General features: G+C 37.1%; 1 protein-coding gene across 2 annotated transcripts in view; it reads left to right on the top strand.

The window, feature by feature from the left end:
- Nucleotides 1–910: 910 nt before the first annotated feature.
- The window catches only part of LOC306842526 (protein-methionine sulfoxide oxidase mical3a-like), a 66,280-nt gene continuing 44,296 nt past the window's right edge, over nucleotides 911–22,894 (top strand). The window contains exons 1-9 of one of the 2 annotated variants that reach the window (XM_079373453.1): nucleotides 911–1,328; nucleotides 16,416–16,792; nucleotides 16,939–17,146; nucleotides 17,600–17,716; nucleotides 17,894–17,995; nucleotides 18,892–19,047; nucleotides 19,483–19,583; nucleotides 21,043–21,300; nucleotides 22,386–22,501. In XM_079373453.1, coding sequence (XP_079229579.1) covers nucleotides 16,517–16,792; nucleotides 16,939–17,146; nucleotides 17,600–17,716; nucleotides 17,894–17,995; nucleotides 18,892–19,047; nucleotides 19,483–19,583; nucleotides 21,043–21,300; nucleotides 22,386–22,501 — 1,334 coding nt within the window. In that variant the 5' untranslated portion in view covers nucleotides 911–1,328; nucleotides 16,416–16,516. The remainder of the gene's footprint in view (nucleotides 1,329–16,415; nucleotides 16,793–16,938; nucleotides 17,147–17,599; nucleotides 17,717–17,893; nucleotides 17,996–18,891; nucleotides 19,048–19,482; nucleotides 19,584–21,042; nucleotides 21,301–22,385; nucleotides 22,502–22,894) is intronic. The other variant, XM_079373454.1, reaches the window with a different exon arrangement.

The raw sequence follows: 22,894 nt of genomic DNA, 5'->3' as shown, positions 1-22,894 counted from the left end.
TAAGTCTGTCAGAAAAATAAATACAACTTTTATAAGACGTCCTCGCCTTTTCTGGGCCTGTATTTGGTTTAGAAAACCAAAGAGAATGATTAAGGAACCAAGCTTTTTTCATTTTCCCAGACTTGGATGAAGGGACACTGAATTTTCTCAACCAGCTGACATTTGACACACTTAACTCCATAAGACTGGGCAAAATCACAGAGCTCACAGTGGAGTGTACCCTAACCACCGCAGACGACAGTGGCTGCTCCCCTTCCAGACTGAATAGCACATTGCACTGTTGCAGTAGGGCGTATCATATATCAATTGCTTGATTTATATAACATTTTATTCCTGATTAAACTTTTTTGTCTGGACAGATTTATGAAGTGATAAAATGAGACATCCAAAATGCCCTCTTTAAAACTTTAATGTTAAGAATTCTGAACTTGTCTCTATCCATTGATCAGATTTCTGTTCTGGAAATGCACACAATTTTCAGAACACTTGCAATACAAAACAATTGTCTTAATTTACTGTGAATAAAAATTCACAATAAGGAAACATGGTGACCTGTGGTGGAAAAAAAAAATAAAATAAAAACAATTGAAAACTTTTAATAAATGACAGCTAATAATAATAAGAAATCATGAATAATTAGGTGACATCAACCCGAAATAATGAGAGAAGCAGGTGCAGTCTTCAAACACTAAACAGATTACAAACACGAGGAGTCCCAAATCATTTTTTTTATTATTATTTTTTTTTATTGCAGAACAAGGTAACATACAGATAAGAACACAAAAATATAAACGAACAAGACAAAAGAAAAAGTAAATAATCCCAAATAATTTTTAAATTTGTGAACGACCTTGCCTGGTGACGTCATTTGAGAAAGCCAATCAGATTAAACTGTTGCAATGTCCCGCCCATTGTTGCCAGGAGTAGGGGGGATGAAGCCAAGAAGAAGGGTTTTGCTCTTAGAGTGAAATGCAGAGGAATAAATTCAACATCGACTGAAGGTTATACTTTATTGCCTTGTGGACTATTATCATCTGATACGTGACTGTTTACTCGTTAGAGAAATATTAAGGTTGGATTTGTTTCCTCCCCCTCTGCTGCTCCATAGTGGGATCCTCCGTCTCTCTGGCATTAGCGCCTTTCTGCTGCAGCAGTATGAACGGACACACTCTAGTACACGCGTCTGTCGGTTAAAATGTTTGGCTCTGGTTTGGGATTTTGGGAACGACTTCAAGACGGACACGTGGAATAATAAATAATGTCACTGTTCTTGGGAAGTGCACAGGCAAAAGCGTGTCCTTGTTTATTATTGGATCCATGAAATAAAGGTAAGCACCGACTGCGGTGATTGTTGTTCAGAAACGGCTACTTTTGTTGAAGTTCGACTCGTTTCAGCGAACCGGTTCTTTTGAACAGTTTGTTTTAAAGAACCGGGTCAAAACCGATTCATTATTGTCGTTTAATTAGTTGTTTTCGATTAAGTTTTATTAAGAAGTGTGTTGCTAATCATGTGTCCCAGTTCAGCCATTATTCAGTTTTTTTATTTTTTTATTTTTTAGAACCTAATCATATTTTGCACTTGCATTACATTTAAATTAATCGTTTTAGTAACTTTTGTTTACTAAAAGCAACAGTTTCTCATATATGTGGACAAAACTGTTGTGTTAAACTTGCACCCACAACGTTTCTGCGATTCAGCTGTTAAAATAAATTCGTCCCATCTGTCAAATCCTCGGTTCACCCCACATGCTCATAGTATCAGATCGGTTATCGTTCATTACGTATCGGACATGTTTGAAATCAACTCTTCTCGGTTCATTGAATCAGTGAGTTCCGCTCGGTCCAGTTCAGTCCGATTCGTGAACGAATCATTCAGGGGTGCGTTTCCCAAAAGCATCGTTAGTTAAGTATGGTGGTAAGTCCCATTGAACTCTATTGGTAACGACTTAATTTGCGACCATAGTTGCTTTTGGGAAACGCACCCCTGATCGGTTATGTATAAGTTAGAGGTTCTATAGATTCATGTACAAGATCCAACCCTAAATAACATTTCTATCACCGGTAAACAGAGATGATGCTCGTGCTCTATCCAACTCTCTTGCGAAGATAAATAGTTAAATCTTTTGACACACTGACCAACAGTAGAATAAGATGAAAAGTCGGTTGATTTATTATTTACGTTTCAACGGTTGATAAGCGATAACGACATTTGAAATAACTCGCGTGCGCACTCCAGCGAACCTAGACGCCGGTTTGTTTACGTTTCATAACATTGTTATTGTAGTACTTCACCTTTAAATAAAAAATGATGTCTTAATTTACTCGCCCTCCTGTTATGCAGATCTATATTACTTTATTTCTTCTGTAAGACAAAAAATGTACGCTGCGTGACAGCCCGAGTCACCATTCACATCCATTTCATATTTTACATAAACGGTGCTCGAGTCTGTTATGATGTCAGACATATTGAATCACTATGATGAGTAAATGGGGGATTTTCAGTTTTCTGTGAACTGTTTCTTTAATAAACAATTGGTCAGTTGTTTGTGTACATTGACATGTGGAACTATTTCAGTGCACATAAATTAATCTGTATAATGCTTGTTAGTGTTAAATATACAAAAACAACAAATGGTGGTTTACTGCTTGTGTGCAAAATGTGAAATATGATATTTAGTGAATTATGCATGTGTTTGTTTAGACTGCTGCGTTCCATGCAGGATTCCTTTGGTCCTTCATGGAGAAATATGTGTTGTGTCCTCACTGAACTAACACGTTAGTGAAGGATATTACATCATCACCTGTGCTTCTGATAATCTCATCATGCTGTGATGTTTGCCCATGACCAATCATAAGATAAATGTAAAACTTGACATTGACTGAGACTCTATAACAGGGGTGCCCAAACTCGGTCCTGGAGGGCCGGTGTCCTGCAGAGTTCAGCTCTGGATACATCTGAACCAGCTAATCAAGCTTTTACTAGGCAATAGGCATACTAGAAGTTTACCGGCAGGTGTGTTGAGGCAAGTCAGATCTAAACTCTGCAGGACACCGGCCCTCCAGGACCGAGTTTGGGCACCCCTGCTCTATAATCTTGACATCTGTCTTGCTGACCCACATTTCCATATAGGGCCTTTTCCCATCCCATGAAGACTCATTATGTGGCACTAATGGATTTTATTGATTTGATGTTGATGTTTAACACTGATGTATTGCAGGCATGCTGTTTACATGCAGTGAATATAAACGTTAGTTCTTCTAATGGACTGGTATTTCAATATGGATTGGCTTATGTTAATGCTATAATTTCTTAATATTATTGAGAAGATCATAAAGTTGCAAATATACTGATGGATCCTTTTTACCATAAACCATCCTTGCGTCTTTGTTCACAGTCAGGTCAGTGAAAAACGAGAGCGAGGAAGACTCTTTTGCTGACTCAGCTCAAACCCAGCTGATTATTTTGGCATCTACACCAGGTTTAGATTAGATTAGACGTTTGACTTTCTAACAGCAGCCATCAGAGGGAGAGAGAGGCTGTTTGTTTTTTTGACCTGGAGCCAGACATGAAGAGACTGTGTAGACTGACCAGTTAAATGAAAGTTATGTAAAATTTACCAGTAAGAAGACCCACTAGATTGCCTTTTTGGAGGTCCACCATGATTTATTTACACCAGAGTTCTCCTTTGCAGGCTGGTAGATAGTGAAGATCATGCTGTGGGCACTGAGTTGGCCTTAAAAGGAGATGTCTGCAACTGTTGGCTAAAGGCCTGTTGTTTAGGCAGCGGCACTTCAGGGATTTATTGCCAACATTTTTGATTTTCAAATTGTGCATTAGCTTTGCCAGAGGTTGTAATGGAAATGTCACAGAAGTGGAATTAAAGAGATTTAATTTACTCCTTGTGACTGTAGAGTAAGTTCTGTTCATGTCTTTTGTTTGAATGTTTTCTATTAATTTGAATTCTTAAATTAATTTAAAAAGTGAATGTATGTGTAATCTATCAAGATTATTAAGATTTTACTTATACATTATGAATTATTTTATTGTCTGTCTGTCTGTCTAAAAAGCAATATTGGTTGATCTTGATGTACAGTATTTGTGCTTAATCTAATTTTTACTTTTTTATTTTGTCCTTAACGATTGCCATTTTTGAAGTTGTGAATTTACTATGATTATATACAGAATTTGGAAAGTAGAATAATGGCTACTTGATTTTAGTTAACTTGATTTTGATCCTTGTTAACTTGATTTGATCCGTACGTGGTATCAGAGATAAGAATTGATATGTAGCTTTGTGCCACTCTTATCACTTTTTATGGATACAAACAAGGTGCTCGTGCGTTTTTAAACTCATGTAAAACTTGATCACGTAGCACACGGCCTTGATGTATTGTTATAAATTTTATATGCGTATGGGTGCAAAGGGAAGTGGTTGTCTTCAGATTGACAGGGGACTCTTGCACCTCTAATGGAAAGAACTGCAGTAGATTAAACTTGTTTTAAATTAGGAAGACTGTATAAGCACTTCCTCTAGCTTACTGCCCACTGCGTCTGTTGAGTTATGAACATCGCTGGAATCTAATGAGTCATGTAAGATGCCAGAGATGTTAGTCCGGCATGTTTTCCTGTGACTGTTTGAGTTCAGTTTGAAAATGTTTGCCTGCGTACTGCTGGAATCATGGGAAATAGCAGCTTTTTGCTTTATGACCTAACACTTGTATTATGAGCAAAAACCTGTGAGAGGACTAGATAATAAAATAATGTAGTTTCTACTGAAATGTCAGATTTATGTGAAAAGGTTTGTCCAGGAATGAGTAATGTGTGGATGTGTTTCAAAAGACCTCTGAGTCGATGATAATCAATCAGTGTCACTGAAGGCTTTTTTGCTTTTAAGGAACCTGTCTTTTTTCTTTTTTATTTACTTTAAGTTGAAATCCAGACCAGCTCCACATAGCAATTATTCTCAATCAGTGGCTTGAGTTTGGGCTAAACTCTGTCTGTCCAATCAATGGCAGTGTTTGGGGAACCTGCTTGGAAATAAATAATCCTTGTGCAGTTCCGTTTGGTGCATCTTGTGGTGCGTGCAACATTTATACATGCCACTTTAACCTTCACTCTTTTTATCCATGCAAGCGTGTCTTTGATGACATCATCCTACTATGCTGTACTGTGCTGCATTAAGGTCAGGCAAAGTGTATCAGCTGATACTGTCAAATAGCATGTGATTACTCTCTAAAAGCCTTTGCATAAACACTCTTCCTCAATCTGCAGAACCCTCTGAGCTGTATAAAATCCAATGAGATCAGAGTGGACATCTGATGCTGTTAGAATAAGTTTAGGAAAGATGACAGGACAGCTCTTGATGACAGCTCTTCTTGCTGTTTATTGACTTATACACTGCATTAGGTTTCAGGTGGTTCACAACTGCTAAAATTAGATGAAATTTGCTTGTTTACCACCTCAGCCTCAAGTTTCACTTGTTCCTTTTATTTCCCTTACTAGCTCACCTAGAAACTAGTTCACCTAGAAATTTAAATTGGCACAATTTTGTCACACTTATGTCTTTCAAAACACATTTGATTTACTTTCATGGAACTCAGAAAGTTATAATCTGTGTCCAGCTTGCTCATTTCTGTGGGAGCATGTTTCCACCATAGAATAAAAAAAATAAAGGTAACTGCAAATTTAAAATCTCAAAATGAAAAAGAAAGTCAGAATTGCGAGAGAAAATGTTGGAAACCTTTTTTTATTCCATGGTGATAACAGAAAAGGTCAGAACTGTGACACTGAGAAAAAAGCTAGATATATACTTTATGAATTTATTAGCAATGTCAAATGATTAATCGTGATTAATTGCATCCAAAATAAAACTTTTTTGTTTACATGTGTGTACTGTGTAAATACACACATACAATAAATATTTTGAAAATATTTACATGCATATATATTAGGGCCGGGACTTTAACGCGTTAATTTAGATTAATTAATTACACAAAAATAACGCGTTAAATTTTTTTAACGCATTTTAATCGCACTTATTTTTGCACCGCGGAATGTTTCTCACTGGATGAGTTTCGGCGGACCGATTATACTGGAGCACCAACTAGCGTTCAGACAGTGAACATGGACAAAAGCTGATGAGACCGCTTTGGTTGGCCCTGTGGATGGGAAATTTTGTTATAAAAAACGAATGGATGGAAGCGTCGATAAGAGCATGGTTGTGTGCAAGCTATGCAACAAGGAATTCGCATATCACCGCAGCACATCGAGCCTCAAGTATCACCTCATGTTCTGAATGTACTTGAAAGTATTGTGTTTTAATTAAAAAAACAGTTTACAGAAGGTATACCTACCTATAGGGTACCTGAATTTCTGAAATGTAGGCTACTATATTTCTAAATATCCTATTGCTACACTTAATGGCAATATTGCACTGGTCTGTTGGACTTGGTTGAACAAAAATAAACAATATTTTGTTGCTTAAGCTTATGTATTCATTCATTATTCAATGGTATACTAAAAATCCATATGAAAAAACTTACTTCTCACTGTTCTCAGGTCAAATATTTATATGCGATTAAAATGTGATTAATTTCGATTAATTAATTACAAAGCCTCTAATTAATTAGATAATTTTTTTTAATCGAGTCCCGGCCCATATATATATATATATATATATATATATATATATATATATATATATATATATATATATATATATATATATATATATTATTATTTTTATTATTATTTTTTTTTTCTTAAATACATGTGTATTTTTTTTATGTACATAATAAATATACACAGTACGCACATATATTATGTACACTAGAATTTATTAATTGAAATTGCAATTTGTAAATCTGAATTGTGAGAAACTCTCATTTGCCAGGAAAAAAAAGTCCCCATGGCATCCCATGGCAGACAAAAGCTTCTACTTTCCTGTTTTGCAAAAACGTATTTTTTGGTATGTTTTTGGTGTTCTGTGGAAGAAAGATCATCAAACAGGGTTTGGAAAGACTTTAGAGTGAGAAAAAGACAAAATGACAAATGACAAAAGTTTAATTTTTGGTGGAACTAGCTGTTTTTAAAGTTCCCAGTGACCCTGTTTTGCCCTTATCTTAAAAACAGAGAAGAGGTGGAAAAACTTCCCTGACATTGTCACGACTGATAGGCCAGTCTATTCCTCAGCATGCCTGCATGTCTCATTCAGATAAGACGTTACAGTGCCAGGGTGCCGCCACGCTCTGCCCACATTCACTTCTACCGACTGGCAAAGGATTCTTCCTTCCTCTCTCTGTCGCCTCCTCATCTACACTTCCTAAGCGACCGTCTCCACACATGCTGTTTATTTGGAAGAATCCAGAGAGACACAATAGTGATTTCCTACAGAACCCAGTGATGTTGGTTTTGGCTAAAGGCTTTGCTTTCTTTGCCACTATACTTTTGCCGTGGAACTCTTGCTTGGAGGAGTTTGTTTTGATTTGTTGAGTCCGCTTTAATGGAATAATGGCATATTCTTTTTTTATGTATACATATTCTTGTTGTTTTTGTGCCCAAAACAGTCACACTTAATATTGATATTGGATATGTTTTAACTGGAACTGTGATGTTCTGAATTGTCTGGTATTAGAAAGCTGTGGAAATTCAGATCGAGCCATATTTGAAGCTTAGTTTCAGTAAAAGTCTTTTTGGACTGAAGTTTTAATTTCTTTAAATTACTGTATGTTTTCATAGTATCAAGTGCTCTTTTTTTTTTTTTCACCAAAAATGATCCCCTTTAAGCTCCCATAATTCTACTTCAATGTTATGCCAGATATGTAAAACGTTCTATTATTGGCATTGCAGTAATCTTAATGAGTATCATTTATTATGGACTTCAGAAGTACCTTATCTCAAAGGGTGTATATTTTTTTTGGACTGAACCTTCATCCTTTGGGTGATGGGAAATGTTCCTGCTTTGACATCACGTGTGTTATGTTTCAGCTTTTTGTTTTCGTGAGTGCTTTCGGGATAGTAGTAGTGAGCCAGTCTTCCTTTTAAGATCAGTTTCTATTATTTTTGCAGTTGTCCTCTTGTTGACTCCACAAAAGAATCTTTTATTTCACCTAATTCAGTATGTGTTTGTTTTCCTTCTAATGAAAGTCCATTGAAGTGCTTAGCATCTGACTGAGAGTTTTGGGTTACAGGCCTATTGAAGATCATTTGTATTCCGTTCACACTTGGAGTCCACCTTTTCCTCTGCTTGGTTGGCGCAAGCTCCTGACTTCAGGCCAGTTTTGCATTTTTTTCCCCCCTTAAAATGTGAGTTTTTTTCCTTTTCCTGTGTTGCACAAAAGAGGTTTAAATCCAAATGAGATCGAGTAAATGATGACATAATTCAGTTTTGGGTGAACAGTTCCTTTAAGTAGTCTAACTTCACCGTGTAATCAGTGATTTACCCCGTCGATCTCACATCAGGGGGGCAGTTTGCCGGTTTGTGTGCTGTCATTGATTGATTAACGCAGGTAAAGCCAAAGCTTTGGCAGGTCTGGGTCAGTCACGACAGTCACGGCCCTGCTGTCTGGAGGCTTGTTTACCCTGTGAGTCGGAGTGACCCCACCCTCACCGCGTGGGATTAGATCAGCATGCTGTATTCACCGGATTACGGTCTTGTTGTCTTTTTCTGAGACAAGGCAACTGTGCACAGTCACGTACAGTAACTACCGCGTCTGTTTACATTGCTGTAAAGCGGGAGATGATATGTAAGATGACACGCGGTTGTTTCCTCAGCCGGTTTCAGTCTGAAAGGTGTGTCTGGTGTAATTTACATTTCTAATGAAACCTAACAGACAGAGTAAACGGTTGAATGACATTGCAGAGCTTATATAGAGTCTTAAACAGAAGTTCTGTTGCTCTCTGCATAATGCAAATGTTTTCCGTTTGGGTAACTGGAATTCATGAATGAAATTCTTTAGTTATGAATAACACTGAATCAGTTTTACCAGGGCATGAAACGTCTTTGCACCTGGCTGAGCATGTCCAAAACTTTCATTATTAGAGTTTTAGATTATATGGTTTAAGATTTTGGATATCATGCTGCTTTTCAAACAGTTGACGTACTAAAATAACTGCTGCAGCAGGCATTTCAGTATCTCTAAATCATTATTAAGCCTAAAAGCACATGACGGGATGGAGCAGTGGGGATATAATAATCACTGTTTTCTTTGCCTTGAAATTTATTATACAGTTTGTGGTTGTTGGTCACAACCATCTGGAATTCTAGCAATCTGCACCAGTTTAGCAATGATTGCTGTTTAAGTGTAGTGTGTGGGGTGTGTGTGTGGGTGGTAATCAGTGTGTACCGCAAGTTTTTTATAATGTTTATGCAAAACTTTTTGTACTTGTTCAATATATTGGTTTGATGCAGTCTTTATATGGATCAACTGTACAAGTTTCCAGCTTTTGCAGTTTCAAGGGAGAGTTAATTAGAGTAAGATGCTTAAAGTATTTGTAAAACCTAAAACTTTGAGCAAATCTTTTGTTGGATATTATTCAAAAAAAGGTTTGTCGAATGAATCTTGGTGTTTTGGTTATTGGTTTAATTCTGGTGTCAATATCTCTTATCAACCACACATTTCTATTTATAGAAAGCCATGCAAATATGAACCTATCTATAGAAATCCAGGAAGTCAAACATTTAAATGAAGAGTAAGTTTAGGGCATAAGTGACACATTTATTTTTGCTTCATGAAAAATATTTTACATTTATTAAAAATGGATAACCATTTGTAATTTCGTTATAAAAAATCTTAAGTTATCAACTTTTTCGATGCGTCTCAGTTGCATCATGCAGATTTGAGAGCAATATAGAAATATAGCTGTCCTTAGTCCTAAATAGCACACAACAGTCTCATTTAATTTTAATGAAACTTAATGAAAAGGTTGATTTTAAAAGTGGTGAAGTTGTATTGTTCTGGCTCTCTTTACAATCATAACATTTTTCCATAGATGCTGTGATTCATTGAATAGACCTGAGATAACACAGATGAGTCACACATAACTGGGTCAAAATGTGCATTTATTTGTCTCATATAATATCAACACTCTAGACAACAAGCTTAGAATTTTTCAGTTAGGTCTCAGAAAAAAGCATCTGTTTTCTTGTCACAGCATTTCTGTGGTGCATATTTTCACAATTAAGTTTGTGGAAGAGTCTGTGTTTGGACTGTATTTGTGGGCCATGACCTTTAATGCTGTCTTGCTGTTATGGAAAATGATAAACTATGGAAAGCTGATTTATGACAGAACTTGAGTCTATGTGTACGCCATGATCTGTGGTATAGACAAACATATAGACTGTGATTTATTTAAAGGAATAGCTCATCCAAACATAAAAATGATCTCATGTCGTTCCAAACCCTGTTGTTGTTTTTTTTTCTGTTACACATAAAAGCAGAATTTCTTTCTTTTCCATATAATGACAGTTCATAATGACCATGAATGTCAAGCTCTAAAATTTTAGAGTTAGATTTATAGAAAATTTTAGATTTTTTTTTTTTTGTTTCACAGAAAAACATTATACCATACAGGTTTTCTTTATTTATTAGCCTATAGATAGATTAATTTCTCAAGCTTTGTATGTTTAATGTCATTGTTTTTATTGACTTAACTTGTTTTGCATTTTAAAGCAGAGTTCATGTGTTTTAGTTTGTTTACTTGGGCTGACAAACTCAATCTTGTCATTTAAACTGCAATGCCCAAAGATTCAAAGCGCAGATGATACTCTAAGAATGAATTAAACTGTTGTACGCAGTCACTGAGGTGTGGTGGATGGTGTTCAGATGGTAATTATGGGCAATATTATTCTGTAACTCAATTTGGAAGGATTGGCTACTTTTTAAATCAGGAGTTTCACAGCTATTGCCATTGTTTTAAAAGAAGAAAGGAAAAGCAGCAATTTCAGGTGGATAATGGCCCAGTTTGCCTCACCCACATCAGTTTGCTTTGTTTACCTGCCCACATGCGGCTCTGTTGACTTGGCGCCCCTCCTCCATTACAGCGTGTGTATAATGATGTCATGCTCTTTTGGTGATGTTTCCATAGCGACAGCACTCCGTCTCACCTGATTGTCTGGAGGGAAAGGCACAGCAGTAGGAGGAGGAGACATCACATCTGCTTGATAGACGGCACAGCCTAATGTTTTATGCGCTGTTAAGGGAAGCCCCTTCGCTCTCAGGGGAAAATCGCAGCCAAACAAAGAATAAAAGACTTGAAGATAGATGTGCAGATTCTTTCTATGAGATAAATGTATGGGAGATACATTAGGAGTTGTCGTCTAGCACAATAAGGTTGCAATTTAATTTTTTTCTGTTTATATTTTGATATACGGTGCTTTGTCTCACCGCGGCTAGTATCTTAAAATATTTAATCTTTCCCATGTGACATTTCATGTGACAGTGATTTTATTTGTTTTCTTAATGTTATCTGGTGAATTCCTAGGAACTATCAACAATAAACTTTTAAATTATACACACGAACTGTATAATAAACTTGACGTTGTTGTTTGACTGAATTTGGATAGAGAAGGTTTATCTAAATTGTGTCAGTGGTAAACGTGTAAACCATGACTTGTGTTTTGCTACAGATATCGGCAGCCCTAAATTCTAATCAGCAGATATTTTGCCACTTTGACATTATCAGAAATGGCTGATAACTGTGCCTGCTTCGATTTAAATGGAGTATCTCACCCAAAAATGAAAATGTCTGATGATAATAATGCATTTATGGAACCCGTTTCGTGCAAATTATTGTTGGATCGTTGTTTTCCACCCACACAAATGTTATATATATTTCTAATAACATATTATAAATCGTATCTATTTCAATTTTAACAAGTGTACAAGTATAAAATGTATAGAATAAATACATTAATTATAAACCCCTTCTAAAACAAAAAACTACTTTAGTAGATTTCTTTTTTTTTTTTTTTTTACAAAAGATGAGCGTGTTTATATTTATGTATTCATTTTATACATTTGATCATTTATATGTTTGTTTTTGATGGCATTTTTTTAAGAATCATTTTAAGTGTGATTTTCATGTGAAGAATATTTTTGTGATTTTCTTTTTTTTTCCTCATTTTACTGAGCTATGTTGGCTAGAAATGGCTTTTTTGTGATTCCATTCATTCCTTGATTCCAGGTTTTTCCAGATGATTGGAAAAGTCTCGAGTTATTATTTGTCATCAATGAGAGTCCTCAGAGTATAAAGTCCTTCCTCCTATAAGCTAAAACTCACACATGTCTCCCTTCCACACGACCTTACAGGAAGCATACTGGAAATATATGAGGTTCCTACAGGAAGAAAAGTGTGGAGAGAGCTTTTGTACAGTCCATTCAGACATGTAATATGGTCTATTTTTAGCCCAGACTGTGACACAACCTCTCCATAAAGTTAAAAAATGCGTACTTTGTGTGTGTTTTAGAAAGTGTGCTTTGAATTGAAACCGTCTGTTTGGATTCCCTCTTGTGTGCACAGTCACAGGCGAGTGAGGGTGGGTTGTATATTTATCTGATTGGTTATTTATTTATTGGTTATTATGCTGTAAAGTGGAATGCATTTGTGGTTTGTTTCCATATGTCTTGTGTCATGCTGTTCATCAGCATGTCCATAATGATTATCTTCTGTCTCTGTCATGTCATGCAAAGTTCAGTGCATATTCATAGCAGTTATATATCGCTAACACCACATTGATGAGTGACGAGGGACAGATTGCTGTCTGAAATTGAATATACCTATAGTGACCGGTCACTCAATGGCAGAAATGTGCGGCGTTTCCTCTGTGAAAAGAGGTGCTGGATATAGACCTGCATTCAATTATAGCAGGCCCTGTTTTGGAAGTGTTCAGGCGTGCTGGGAGTTCGTATTATGTTATGCTTTAACATGACTATAGGGCATTGCAGCGTTACGTAACCTGGATCTTCATCTTCCCATGAGTCAGTGCTGTGAGGAACAAGCGTTTTAGCGTTGGTTTGTTGCAGTGATCAAAGTCTCTCTTATCTTAAGTAGGTTTTAAGAATTCATTTTTATGAATGAATCCAGGTTCTTCAACAAAGTTCTAGAAGTTATAAATATAGTGATAGATAAAGATTTTATGGGAAACATTTGGATGTTTTATGGTCATTAAAATGGTAATATCAGGGAACATTCTATTCTATTCTATTCCAGAAATCATAAATTACTTATTGATTAATCATCAGGCTAGTGCTAAAAAATGCTGCAATATCCTCCACAAAATGACCTCTGTAGAATTAAACCCCATGTTTCACAATATTTGTATGGTTGTAGTTCCAAGCACATGTTTATGCTTCCTTCTCGGCTTATGGCCAGTCCTGAATGGGATCCACAGAGTTCCATAAAAAGCTCAGCATATTTCATGATTTTAACTGCTGTTGTTTTTGAAGTTCTACACATCCCTGCACCTTATATTTGTTTTTTACTCCAATATTTTTTTTGATAATCAGTTTAGTTTTATAATTCTTTGTCCTCCACCATCAGCGCAGAAAAGGTATGCAGCTTCTGTATGAATCTTATGGCTGACGAAGGAGTGTGTGTGTGTATGTGAAACCAGCTTCTTCCCATGCTCTTGAGGAGTCAGTCTCCTCAGTTGTAGCTACTTGAAGCCTTTAAACAGGTTAGTCTGCACTGATACATAACACAGCTGGGTTCACATGATATTCGGTGTAACCCAAGCTTCACCGCTGAGGTTCTCTGATATCATATACATGCCGAGGTTCTCGGCTTTCAGGAGCTAACAGAATTAAAGCTGCATGAGGACAACCAGAAAAAAATCTATATTTGTCCTATGATGGTCAGTTTCTGCATACCCTGCAATAGAAAACAGTTTTTCTTTCCGTAATTCAGCAACCTTTGTTAAATGAGCTGTACTTTGAACATCAGTGCATTTCAGTGTTGTATTTGTTTACCCAACCGCTGCCTTGCAAAAAAGTTCAACCCTTTGAAGCATTCGTGTCCTGTCATAGAGTAATGAAGAGAGGAAACGGGTAATCAGATCCATCTGCCTCAGCATGCATTCACACGCCTTTCCAAATTAGTGGAAAGCCAGTGCGACAGCTGACATGTGTAGTGAAATTTACAGGACAAAATACTTCAAGACTTTATAATCCATTTGTTTAATATGAAAACATGAAGTCTTTGTACACTTCATATGGTTATAGGCCTGTCTCCATCTGATGGAGATAACTGTGATTTATAAATGTTAGTCAAATATTGCTACCCAATCAGGGAATTTTAAGTGAATCTAATAATATTTACAGCAACGAAATCTACTCAAATTAACATCAGTGTGAATGTAAATGTGAATTATTACTATTATTATTAGTAGTAGTAGTATTGCTAATATTAAGTACAGTATATATAATTTATATACACAATAAAACACAGACTTCATTTAAACTAGTGTTATATTATATTATAAATGTAGTTATTAATAAATGTCTGTTTATTGAGCTTACACTGCAAGGGCTTTATAATTGTAATTATTTGTCTTGGCCGGTTGCATAAACTGTTTAGACTACTCTTAAATAGTTAGTCATCTAATTTTTCCTTCAAGACTGGTCATAACTTTTTAAATTCAGCTTTGAAATTGGTCTTATTTGTATTGGAAACGTAAGACTGATTGCCCCTTGGCAACTGCTAGTTCAAACTAGTTCTTAAGACACAGTCTTAACATGGTGGCTAAGTTTATGCAACTGGCCCCAGTTGTCAGCTAAAATGTCATTGTTATGACAGCCCTACATGTAAGGGTGATATCATTACAATATGTTTTGTGGCTTTTTGACACTAAGGCTTTTATTGGCTGGCTGTAGCGTTGAGCCGATTGCTGGCACAGCGGTTTCAGAGCGATGAGGTCAGGTGCGTGTTTTCACAGCACACTAGAGCTGGAACCCAGTGAAAGGGCCCTCACGCTAACCCTTCACCTACCTTCCCTTTCATCGGCTTTATGTGAGGTGGAGATTTCCTTCATCTAGACCACACCTTAGCAGTGTGTGTGAGTCTGAATTCGTTTAAAGGGAGTATGTGCATGTCCTTGGCCTTGACAAACTGCTAATTTGTGATATTTTAGATGTTCTATTTCAGTGGCTGACAGTTAACTATGTGGCCACTTTCAGTTGCCTGATTGAAAAACAGTCTAAATGCGATTCCTTTGATGGGTCTATATTATGTATAATTTTGTTTTTTGATTACTTGGCATTGTTTTTTTTCTCCACTTGTTTAGAACGTCATAGAAAATATTGCTTTAAAAATAATCTTTTGGAGAGGTTTCCTGTACACTGTTGCCGAAATGTTTGGTTATCAGCGTTTCTGAGCTTTTTTTTTCCTCCTTTGTTGGCCAATGTCAACAAGATCTGGTGTTTGTCAGCTGTATTGCAACATTCTGAGGCACACATTTGTGAGACACTTTCTCACCATTTCAATGCCAAGTAAACTGGTTGGTTACTTTACATGTCTTGAGGTCTCTTCCTGTTCGAATGGCCAGTTCTTGACCAAAATAAGCTCTAAAGAGAAACAGGCTGATGAAGGTTTGGCGACGCAAGACTATTTCACACCTGATTAGGACTTGGTGTCAGCAATAGTTTTTGTTATTCATGTAGCACTGTGGTTGGTTTATCATGTCTGGGGTGTCCCTTTCACAGAATGCATGAACTTCCAATATTACAGCATTTCCTGTTTGGGTTTCTGTGCGTTCATCAGACTTCCTGTGGTCACTGAGTCTGAGATAAGGACATGGGGCATTCTCTGCTCTTTCTAAGAATATCCTTAGCCACACCCCCTGACCATTAGACTGCTGTGAGTGAGAGATGGAGAGGAGGAGCGCTAAAATAAAACTCTGCCCTCTATTCAATATTCTATTTCATTTGAAAATGTGTCACTATGCTGAAATAAGTAGGCAGCAACTTCTTGTTCACATGGACTTTTTCCACAACTTAATCATGTAGCAATACTTGTTTTATTTAGGTATGCTTGTTTAAAGAGTCTGTTTCTGAAACTAAACCCAGAAGCTTCCATATCTCTCCTTTCTGTTAAAGCCATGCTTTAATGTTATTTAAATGTTATCATCTCTTTATCATTGAGGAAAAATCTAATAAGGAGTACATGCAATCTACATGCAATCTGCAGATTTTCATCGCATTTTCTGCACTTATTTTTAGGCAAAGTTGTCTGAAATGGTTTTAAAAAAAAAAGGTGATGTGCACTCATTGATAATTAACAACACTTTTTCAAAATAAGCCAAAATATTGAATAATTTTTTTTTTTTTTTTATACTTCTGCATAGTTTTGTGCATTTCCACATGTGCCATAGTGATGTGTACATATAAAATATTTACATCTTTTTTTTTTTTCATTCCAGATGAAAATTACCTATGGCGGAAGTTGAATCACAAACAGAGAGACTCTGAGTAAGCTGGACGTGGCCTGTCCCATAATCCCTGCTCGTTGGGTCAAGGGACCATGGGAGATGGAGGCGTCAATGCGGTGGGAGAAGGGGCGAATCAGTCCCACGTGCTCTTTGACCGCTTCGTCCAGGCCACCACCTGCAAAGGCACTCTCAAGGCTTTTCAAGAGCTTTGTGACTTCCTGGAACTCAAGCCCAATGAATACCGTGTGTTCTACCACAAACTCAAGTCCAAGCTCAACTACTGGAAAGCCAAAGCTCTCTGGGCCAAGTTAGACAAGCGCGCCAGCCACAAAGAATACAAAAAAGGAAGGGCCTGTGCCAACACCAAAGTATGAAAGTTTCCCTGGGGTGAAAGAGAGTGTTTTGGTTATTAGTTCTCAAACTTGCAATGTTCTGGTATTGCTTAAAATGGATTCTTTATGGACTTGGTGGCCTGATGATTTGGTTTTTACTCCTTATGAATTATGTTTCTCAGTGTCTGATCATTGGAGCTGGACCATGTGGTTTGCGGACAGCCATAGAGCTGGGCTTCCTTGGAGCCAAGGTGGTTTTGTTGGAGAAGAGGGATGCATTCTCCCGAAACAATGTGCTCCATCTTTGGCCTTTCACTATTCAGGATCTGAGGGGTCTTGGAGCCAAGAAGTTCTACGGCAAGTTTTGTGCTGGAGCCATCGACCATATCAGTAAGTAGTGTATCAAACTATTTTTCTTTTAGAGAGAAATGAACTTTGACAGTGCAGACATTACACATGACAGCTAGAGGAGAGCACTAAACGTAGATGGGTTACGACACACATTGGAGACTTTCAATTACTCCAACCACCTTCCGAGGTGTTCAAGGACTCCCAGCAAGTGTAGTGTAAATACTAATATATGCTGATTCATCCCAGACATTGAATAGCTGCCTACTCACATAATCATTGTGGGATGTGTTGGGGAAAACCTGCCAAAACAAGGTCTTTAAACTTTGCCAGCAAGATAGAACAGTTTTGGCCAAGAAGAAAATTAATTGAACTTGTGGTGATGTATCTAATCAGAGGAACCTCTCTAGAATGTCTTGTCCACATTTTGAGTCAGTTTTTAATACCATGTGTAAATGGAGTCTCAGATGTGGTTTTTGTAATCTCTTACTGCAGGTATTCGTCAGTTGCAGCTGATGCTCTTGAAGGTAGCTCTTCTCCTTGGCATCGAGATTCATGTCAATGTGGAGTTCAAAGGCCTCATTGAGCCACCAGAAGACCAAGAGAATGAAAGTAAGATCACTTTCTCACGTCCTTTCCATGCTAAAGTTCAGCAGTTCCATTCGTTTGTTTCTATTTCCACATAAATACCAGTCGTTCTAAAGAGCCTAGGCATATTCTGAAGGGATACCAAGTCTTGCGGAGAAAGGACTTGTCTGTCGTCGCTGAACATGCTGTTGGTTTTTCCAGGAATTGGGTGGAGAGCCGAGGTCCACCCCAGAACACATCCAGTCAATGAGCTAGAGTTCGACGTCATAATTGGGGCTGATGGGAGGAGAAACACACTATCAGGTAAGAATATAGTACGTCATATAAAATCATAATTGAGAATGTCCTCTCTTTGAATCTTTGGTTCTTGTCTAGACAGGAACAAAAATAATTAGTGGTGCTTGCCTAGGAATTTGAACAAACCTCAGTGTGTAACTTGTCCTGCAGACATGAATGATATCTCAAACATGCTTCTTATTTAAGAGAAGTGTGCTTATACTTGACTAACTGAATAAACTTTAAACTCTAACGTTCAGATGTTTGTTTTCTTGTGCATAACAAGACAGTATCTTGTGCATAACAAGGCAGCATTATTTGATTAAAATGAGTAAAATTGTGTAATATTATTACAATTTAAAATAACTTTTGTAATTTATTTTTGTGCACAGCTGAATTTTCATGATCCATTACTCCAGTCTTCAGTGTCACATGATCGTTTAGAAATCATTATACTGTGGATTTAGTGCATTAGATATATTTTCAAGATTAGATATTTTACAAGATTCTTTGAGTAGAATGTTCAAATGCTTTTTTATATATATGTATGTGTATATATATTAGGGCTGGGCGATATATTGGATGCGATATGAACCTTTGATCAGTTTAATGTTCCCTTGACTGCTGAATAAAACATTTGAAGATGACACTCAAATCTAATTAATGAATTTCTGGTTGCTAGATATGCAAAGGGTGTCTTTTCACTAAAACACCCAAACAACATAGCATAGCAACACATTCAGAATACTCAAAATGTCACCCAGTAACGTGTTGGGATTTTGCATGGGCAACACCACTCACATTTTCTTCAAGTATGTAAAACAAAATCTAGTTTTTAGTCATTGGAAATCTGACTGATCTGTTGTCGATTTGCATAAACGTTTTGGCATTGATTCTTATGAATGTTTGTGCTTTCTCCCCAGGGTTCAGGAGGAAGGAGTTTAGGGGCAAATTGGCTATTGCTATCACAGCTAACTTCATTAACCGCAACACAACAGCAGAAGCAAAGGTGGAGGAGATCAGTGGAGTAGCCTTCATCTTCAACCAGAAGTTCTTCCAGGACCTTAGAGAAGCCACAGGTACAACAAGCAGTCGTATTGAATATATCTGTCAGAACAATAACAACTACAGCTCATAGCTAACAGAAGAACTCTTGTTATACTTTTAGAGAATCTTTTTGTGGTACTTCTAGAAGATCCAGCAGTGTAGGAAACAAATACTTGAAGAATCTGTTCCTGTGCTTTGTGCTGAGTTGGCCGATTTTGTTGCTGTTTTATGAGTTGTATAATCCCTGTTATTCCTCTCTCTCTATCCTGTTGATGGAGGGAGTGGGCGCATTATCTGCCGCACAGATGGAACTTAATTACATCTGTGAGCGGATGCAAACAACTTCCTCTTTCTATCTCTGTCTCCCTGTTTTTCCCCCCTTGACATGCTGTCTGTCACATCTCCACTTCAATCTCTTCCTCCCGCTCTCTCATTTTGTCTTTTTCTCTTTTGGTTTGCCTCCACAGGAATTGACCTGGAAAACATTGTCTACTATAAGGATGACACACACTACTTTGTAATGACTGCCAAAAAGCAGAGCCTGCTGGAGAAGGGTGTCATTCTACATGTGAGTGATCAAAGAGTTTGACTAGCGCCAGTTTTCTAACTAATCTCCACTCTTTTATTCTCACTTTCTTTTTATCTTCCTGTTTGCCTTTCTCTGTCCCTTAGAAAAGTACTAGCACACCTCTGCTTAAGGCAGATGATTTGAAATGCAATACAGACTTAAACTGAAAAAAAACAAGAACAGCTGGCCTGGTTTTTCTGTTTTAGATGGATTTTGACACTTTTAATCTGGTTAGGCAGGGAAGTCAACTGACCAACTAGCTAAACCAGAAGCACGCTAGCTTGGTGAGGCTGGGAGAAGATCTTAAACCATCTAAAACCAGTAGAAACATCTGCTTTAAGGTTTAATTCTGTCTTGAGGAGGACATAGGAGTGTAAATGATCATTACTTGGTGTGGACAGTCTGTTCTCTTTTATTCACAATGAGCTCTTCTGCTCTGTTCCGAGTACTGCCAAGTTTGTTGAGTCATTAACAGGGAGCCTCAATCCCAGCCCTCTCTCTCACACTCACACACAAACTCTTGCACAATACAACTGATATAATGATGCACAGTAATGATACCAATTAATGTAGCCTGACAGATTGCGAGAGAGGGATGCTTACTTTGCATTTTTCTGGATAAATTACTGAATCCCACTGGACAAAACACTCGTGTTTAATATGCAGGATTATGCCTCAGATGTAATGGTGCTCAGAATAAAGCCATTTTAAATGAGTGTCAGTGTTGAGAGTCCTCATCTGTTTTAAAGAGCCTGACTGTTAGGAGAAACAAACACTGCTCGCTCGTAGCAACATGAATCAGAGAGGAAGACCTCTCAAATATCGCATTACCACACCCACAGCCACTCAGGACTGAATTATAGGCCTCGTGGTGCTCTTCAGTTACAGAAAACTTTGAGCGTAGTTTTAAAATATCATAACCGCCTTTTTAAAAGTTTTTTTTTTTATTATATATAATTATTTTCCTCCATGACAAAAATGAGTTTGACTATTTCTGTTAAATTCTGTCTTATCAAAAAGATGCCACAAACATTAGTACTGGTCATAATTTATATTATTATTTACGTAAAGAAAATACAACATTTATGAATTAATTTTTTTTTTTTTTTGTGCTGTCAAACGATTTTATATAAATTTGTAAATTTACATTGTTTACATAATGTATGTATGTGCACTTAGTTTATTATGTGTATATATAAATACACACAGTATATATTGTGAAAATATTTACATGTGTATATACATTTATATTATTATTTTGTTATATAAACATCTAATACATAAACATAACATATACATGCATGTGTTATTTTGGATGCGATTAATTGTGATTAATATATATTTGGATGCGATTAATTGTGATTAATATATATATATATATATATATATATATGTATATGTGTGTATGACTTGCTTATACCTGTCTTATTTATCAATTTTTTTTTACGATCTTGTACAGGACTATGCCGACACAGAAATGCTTCTCTCCAGGGCCAATGTGGACCAGAAGGCTCTGCTGTCCTACGCCAGAGAAGCAGCAGATTTCTCCACCAACCATCAGCTTCCAAAGATGGACTTTGCCATCAACCATTACGGCCAACCTGACGTCGCCATGTTTGACTTCACCTGTATGTATGCCTCAGAGAACGCAGCACTCGTCCGCCAGCGCAACGGCCATAAGCTGCTAGTAGCCCTGGTGGGGGACAGTCTTCTAGAGGTGAGTGGAAATCCGATGTGGAGGAGGGAAATAAGACTATTTTCATGAAAGGGAGTTTGTTATTTGTTAAAACCTACTTTAATAGAACCAGATTATGTTTTTCCATGAAGTACCGCAAAATTGGCTTTTGCTCTTCTCCAATGTCTTCCTTTGACAAATTTCCACTTCTGAAAAAACATTTTCTCACATAAATCTGAAACCACCACTTCAGAAGCTGTGGTAATGAAAGCGTTAAGTTAAAACACCACACTCAGTTTTACACTAGCTAGGCCACAACTGTGAGGGCAGTTTTTCCATCTTCTTCCAAACAGAAGGTGACTGATTTCTAATATGAAGTGTACAATGGGGATGGGCGATATGGGCTTAAAAATATATCACAATATTTCTGGTATTTATTGCGATAACGATATCAATGACGATAATTCAGGGAATCCTGTTTCTTTAGAGAAACGTATTATCTTTCCTATTTTTACCCAAAATAAGGTGTTGTGAGCATAACTAAGTACACACTGTGTTCTTATAATTCAATGCTAATCGACATAGCCTTTATCACTGTATATAATACTATCATTCTGTAATATGAAACCACGTCTGGTCACAAAAAAGTTATTTCAAACACTCAACTGTAAGTTAATTTGGAGAAAAAACATGTCAATAAATGATATCTTTGTTGGACAACAGGTTTGTAAACAGGCTCATACACATGCAGAACTGTATCGCACACCTGCTACTGTAATACATTTATTCAGACCGATTTTTTTTTTGTGCACTGTAGGAAGGAGCTCCTCATTTAGCAATAAACTCCTCAATTTTACGTCGCGCACAGAAATAATAGGCATGTTCGACTGTATGACATCAAAGTACCACGAGAGCGATTCGAATGCATAGGATTCGTTGCTCAAGTCGAACGCGCCTTATTGTCAACAACTACACTTGAAGACTAATTCTTAACGTGGGGAGAATTTTTACCGGTATATCACAAGTGATAAGATATCGCCCATCCCTAGTGTACAACTGTTCATTCTCACTCCTTGTATATGAGGAACAAGTTGACTGATGAATATGTGTCTTTTGTGTGTGTGTAGCCATTCTGGCCGATGGGTACCGGAATAGCAAGAGGCTTCTTGGCAGCCATGGATTCAGCGTGGATGGTGCGGAGTTGGGCTCATGGAAGCTCCCCTTTGGAGGTGCTGGCTGAACGGTGAGCCATACTATGTACAGAATGGAATGCTGTTTGTTTTTAAAAAATAATGAGGAGCTGCACTTGGATGCCCGAGAGGCGTTTCAAAGATGGCCGCCGAGTGACAGGACTTGTCTTAAAGAGACTTTGATAAGAAACTGTATGCAATAATTAGGCTTTCAGAAACATGGTTGTTGTTTTCACATGTGATATTGGACGTGATAATGGAAGTAAATGCAATTATTTTGCATTTTAATCTTAATTGTGTCAGAATATTTAAACTTTTGGCATACTGTAATACAGATGTTATACTAAACACATCTAGAGTGATACAGAATTTATGATGAGGTTGACAGTGATTGTGTCTTCAAACTGAGCAGTAAACAGCTCAAGTCCCTGCAGGCCGTCATTTAC

This window comes from Barbus barbus, assembly GCF_936440315.1.
Source record: "Barbus barbus genome assembly, chromosome: 23".
In the NCBI taxonomy this organism is placed as follows: Eukaryota; Metazoa; Chordata; class Actinopteri; order Cypriniformes; family Cyprinidae; genus Barbus; species Barbus barbus.
The sequence above is the reverse complement of the archived record's forward strand: the minus strand, read 5'-3'. Positions and strand labels throughout refer to the sequence as shown.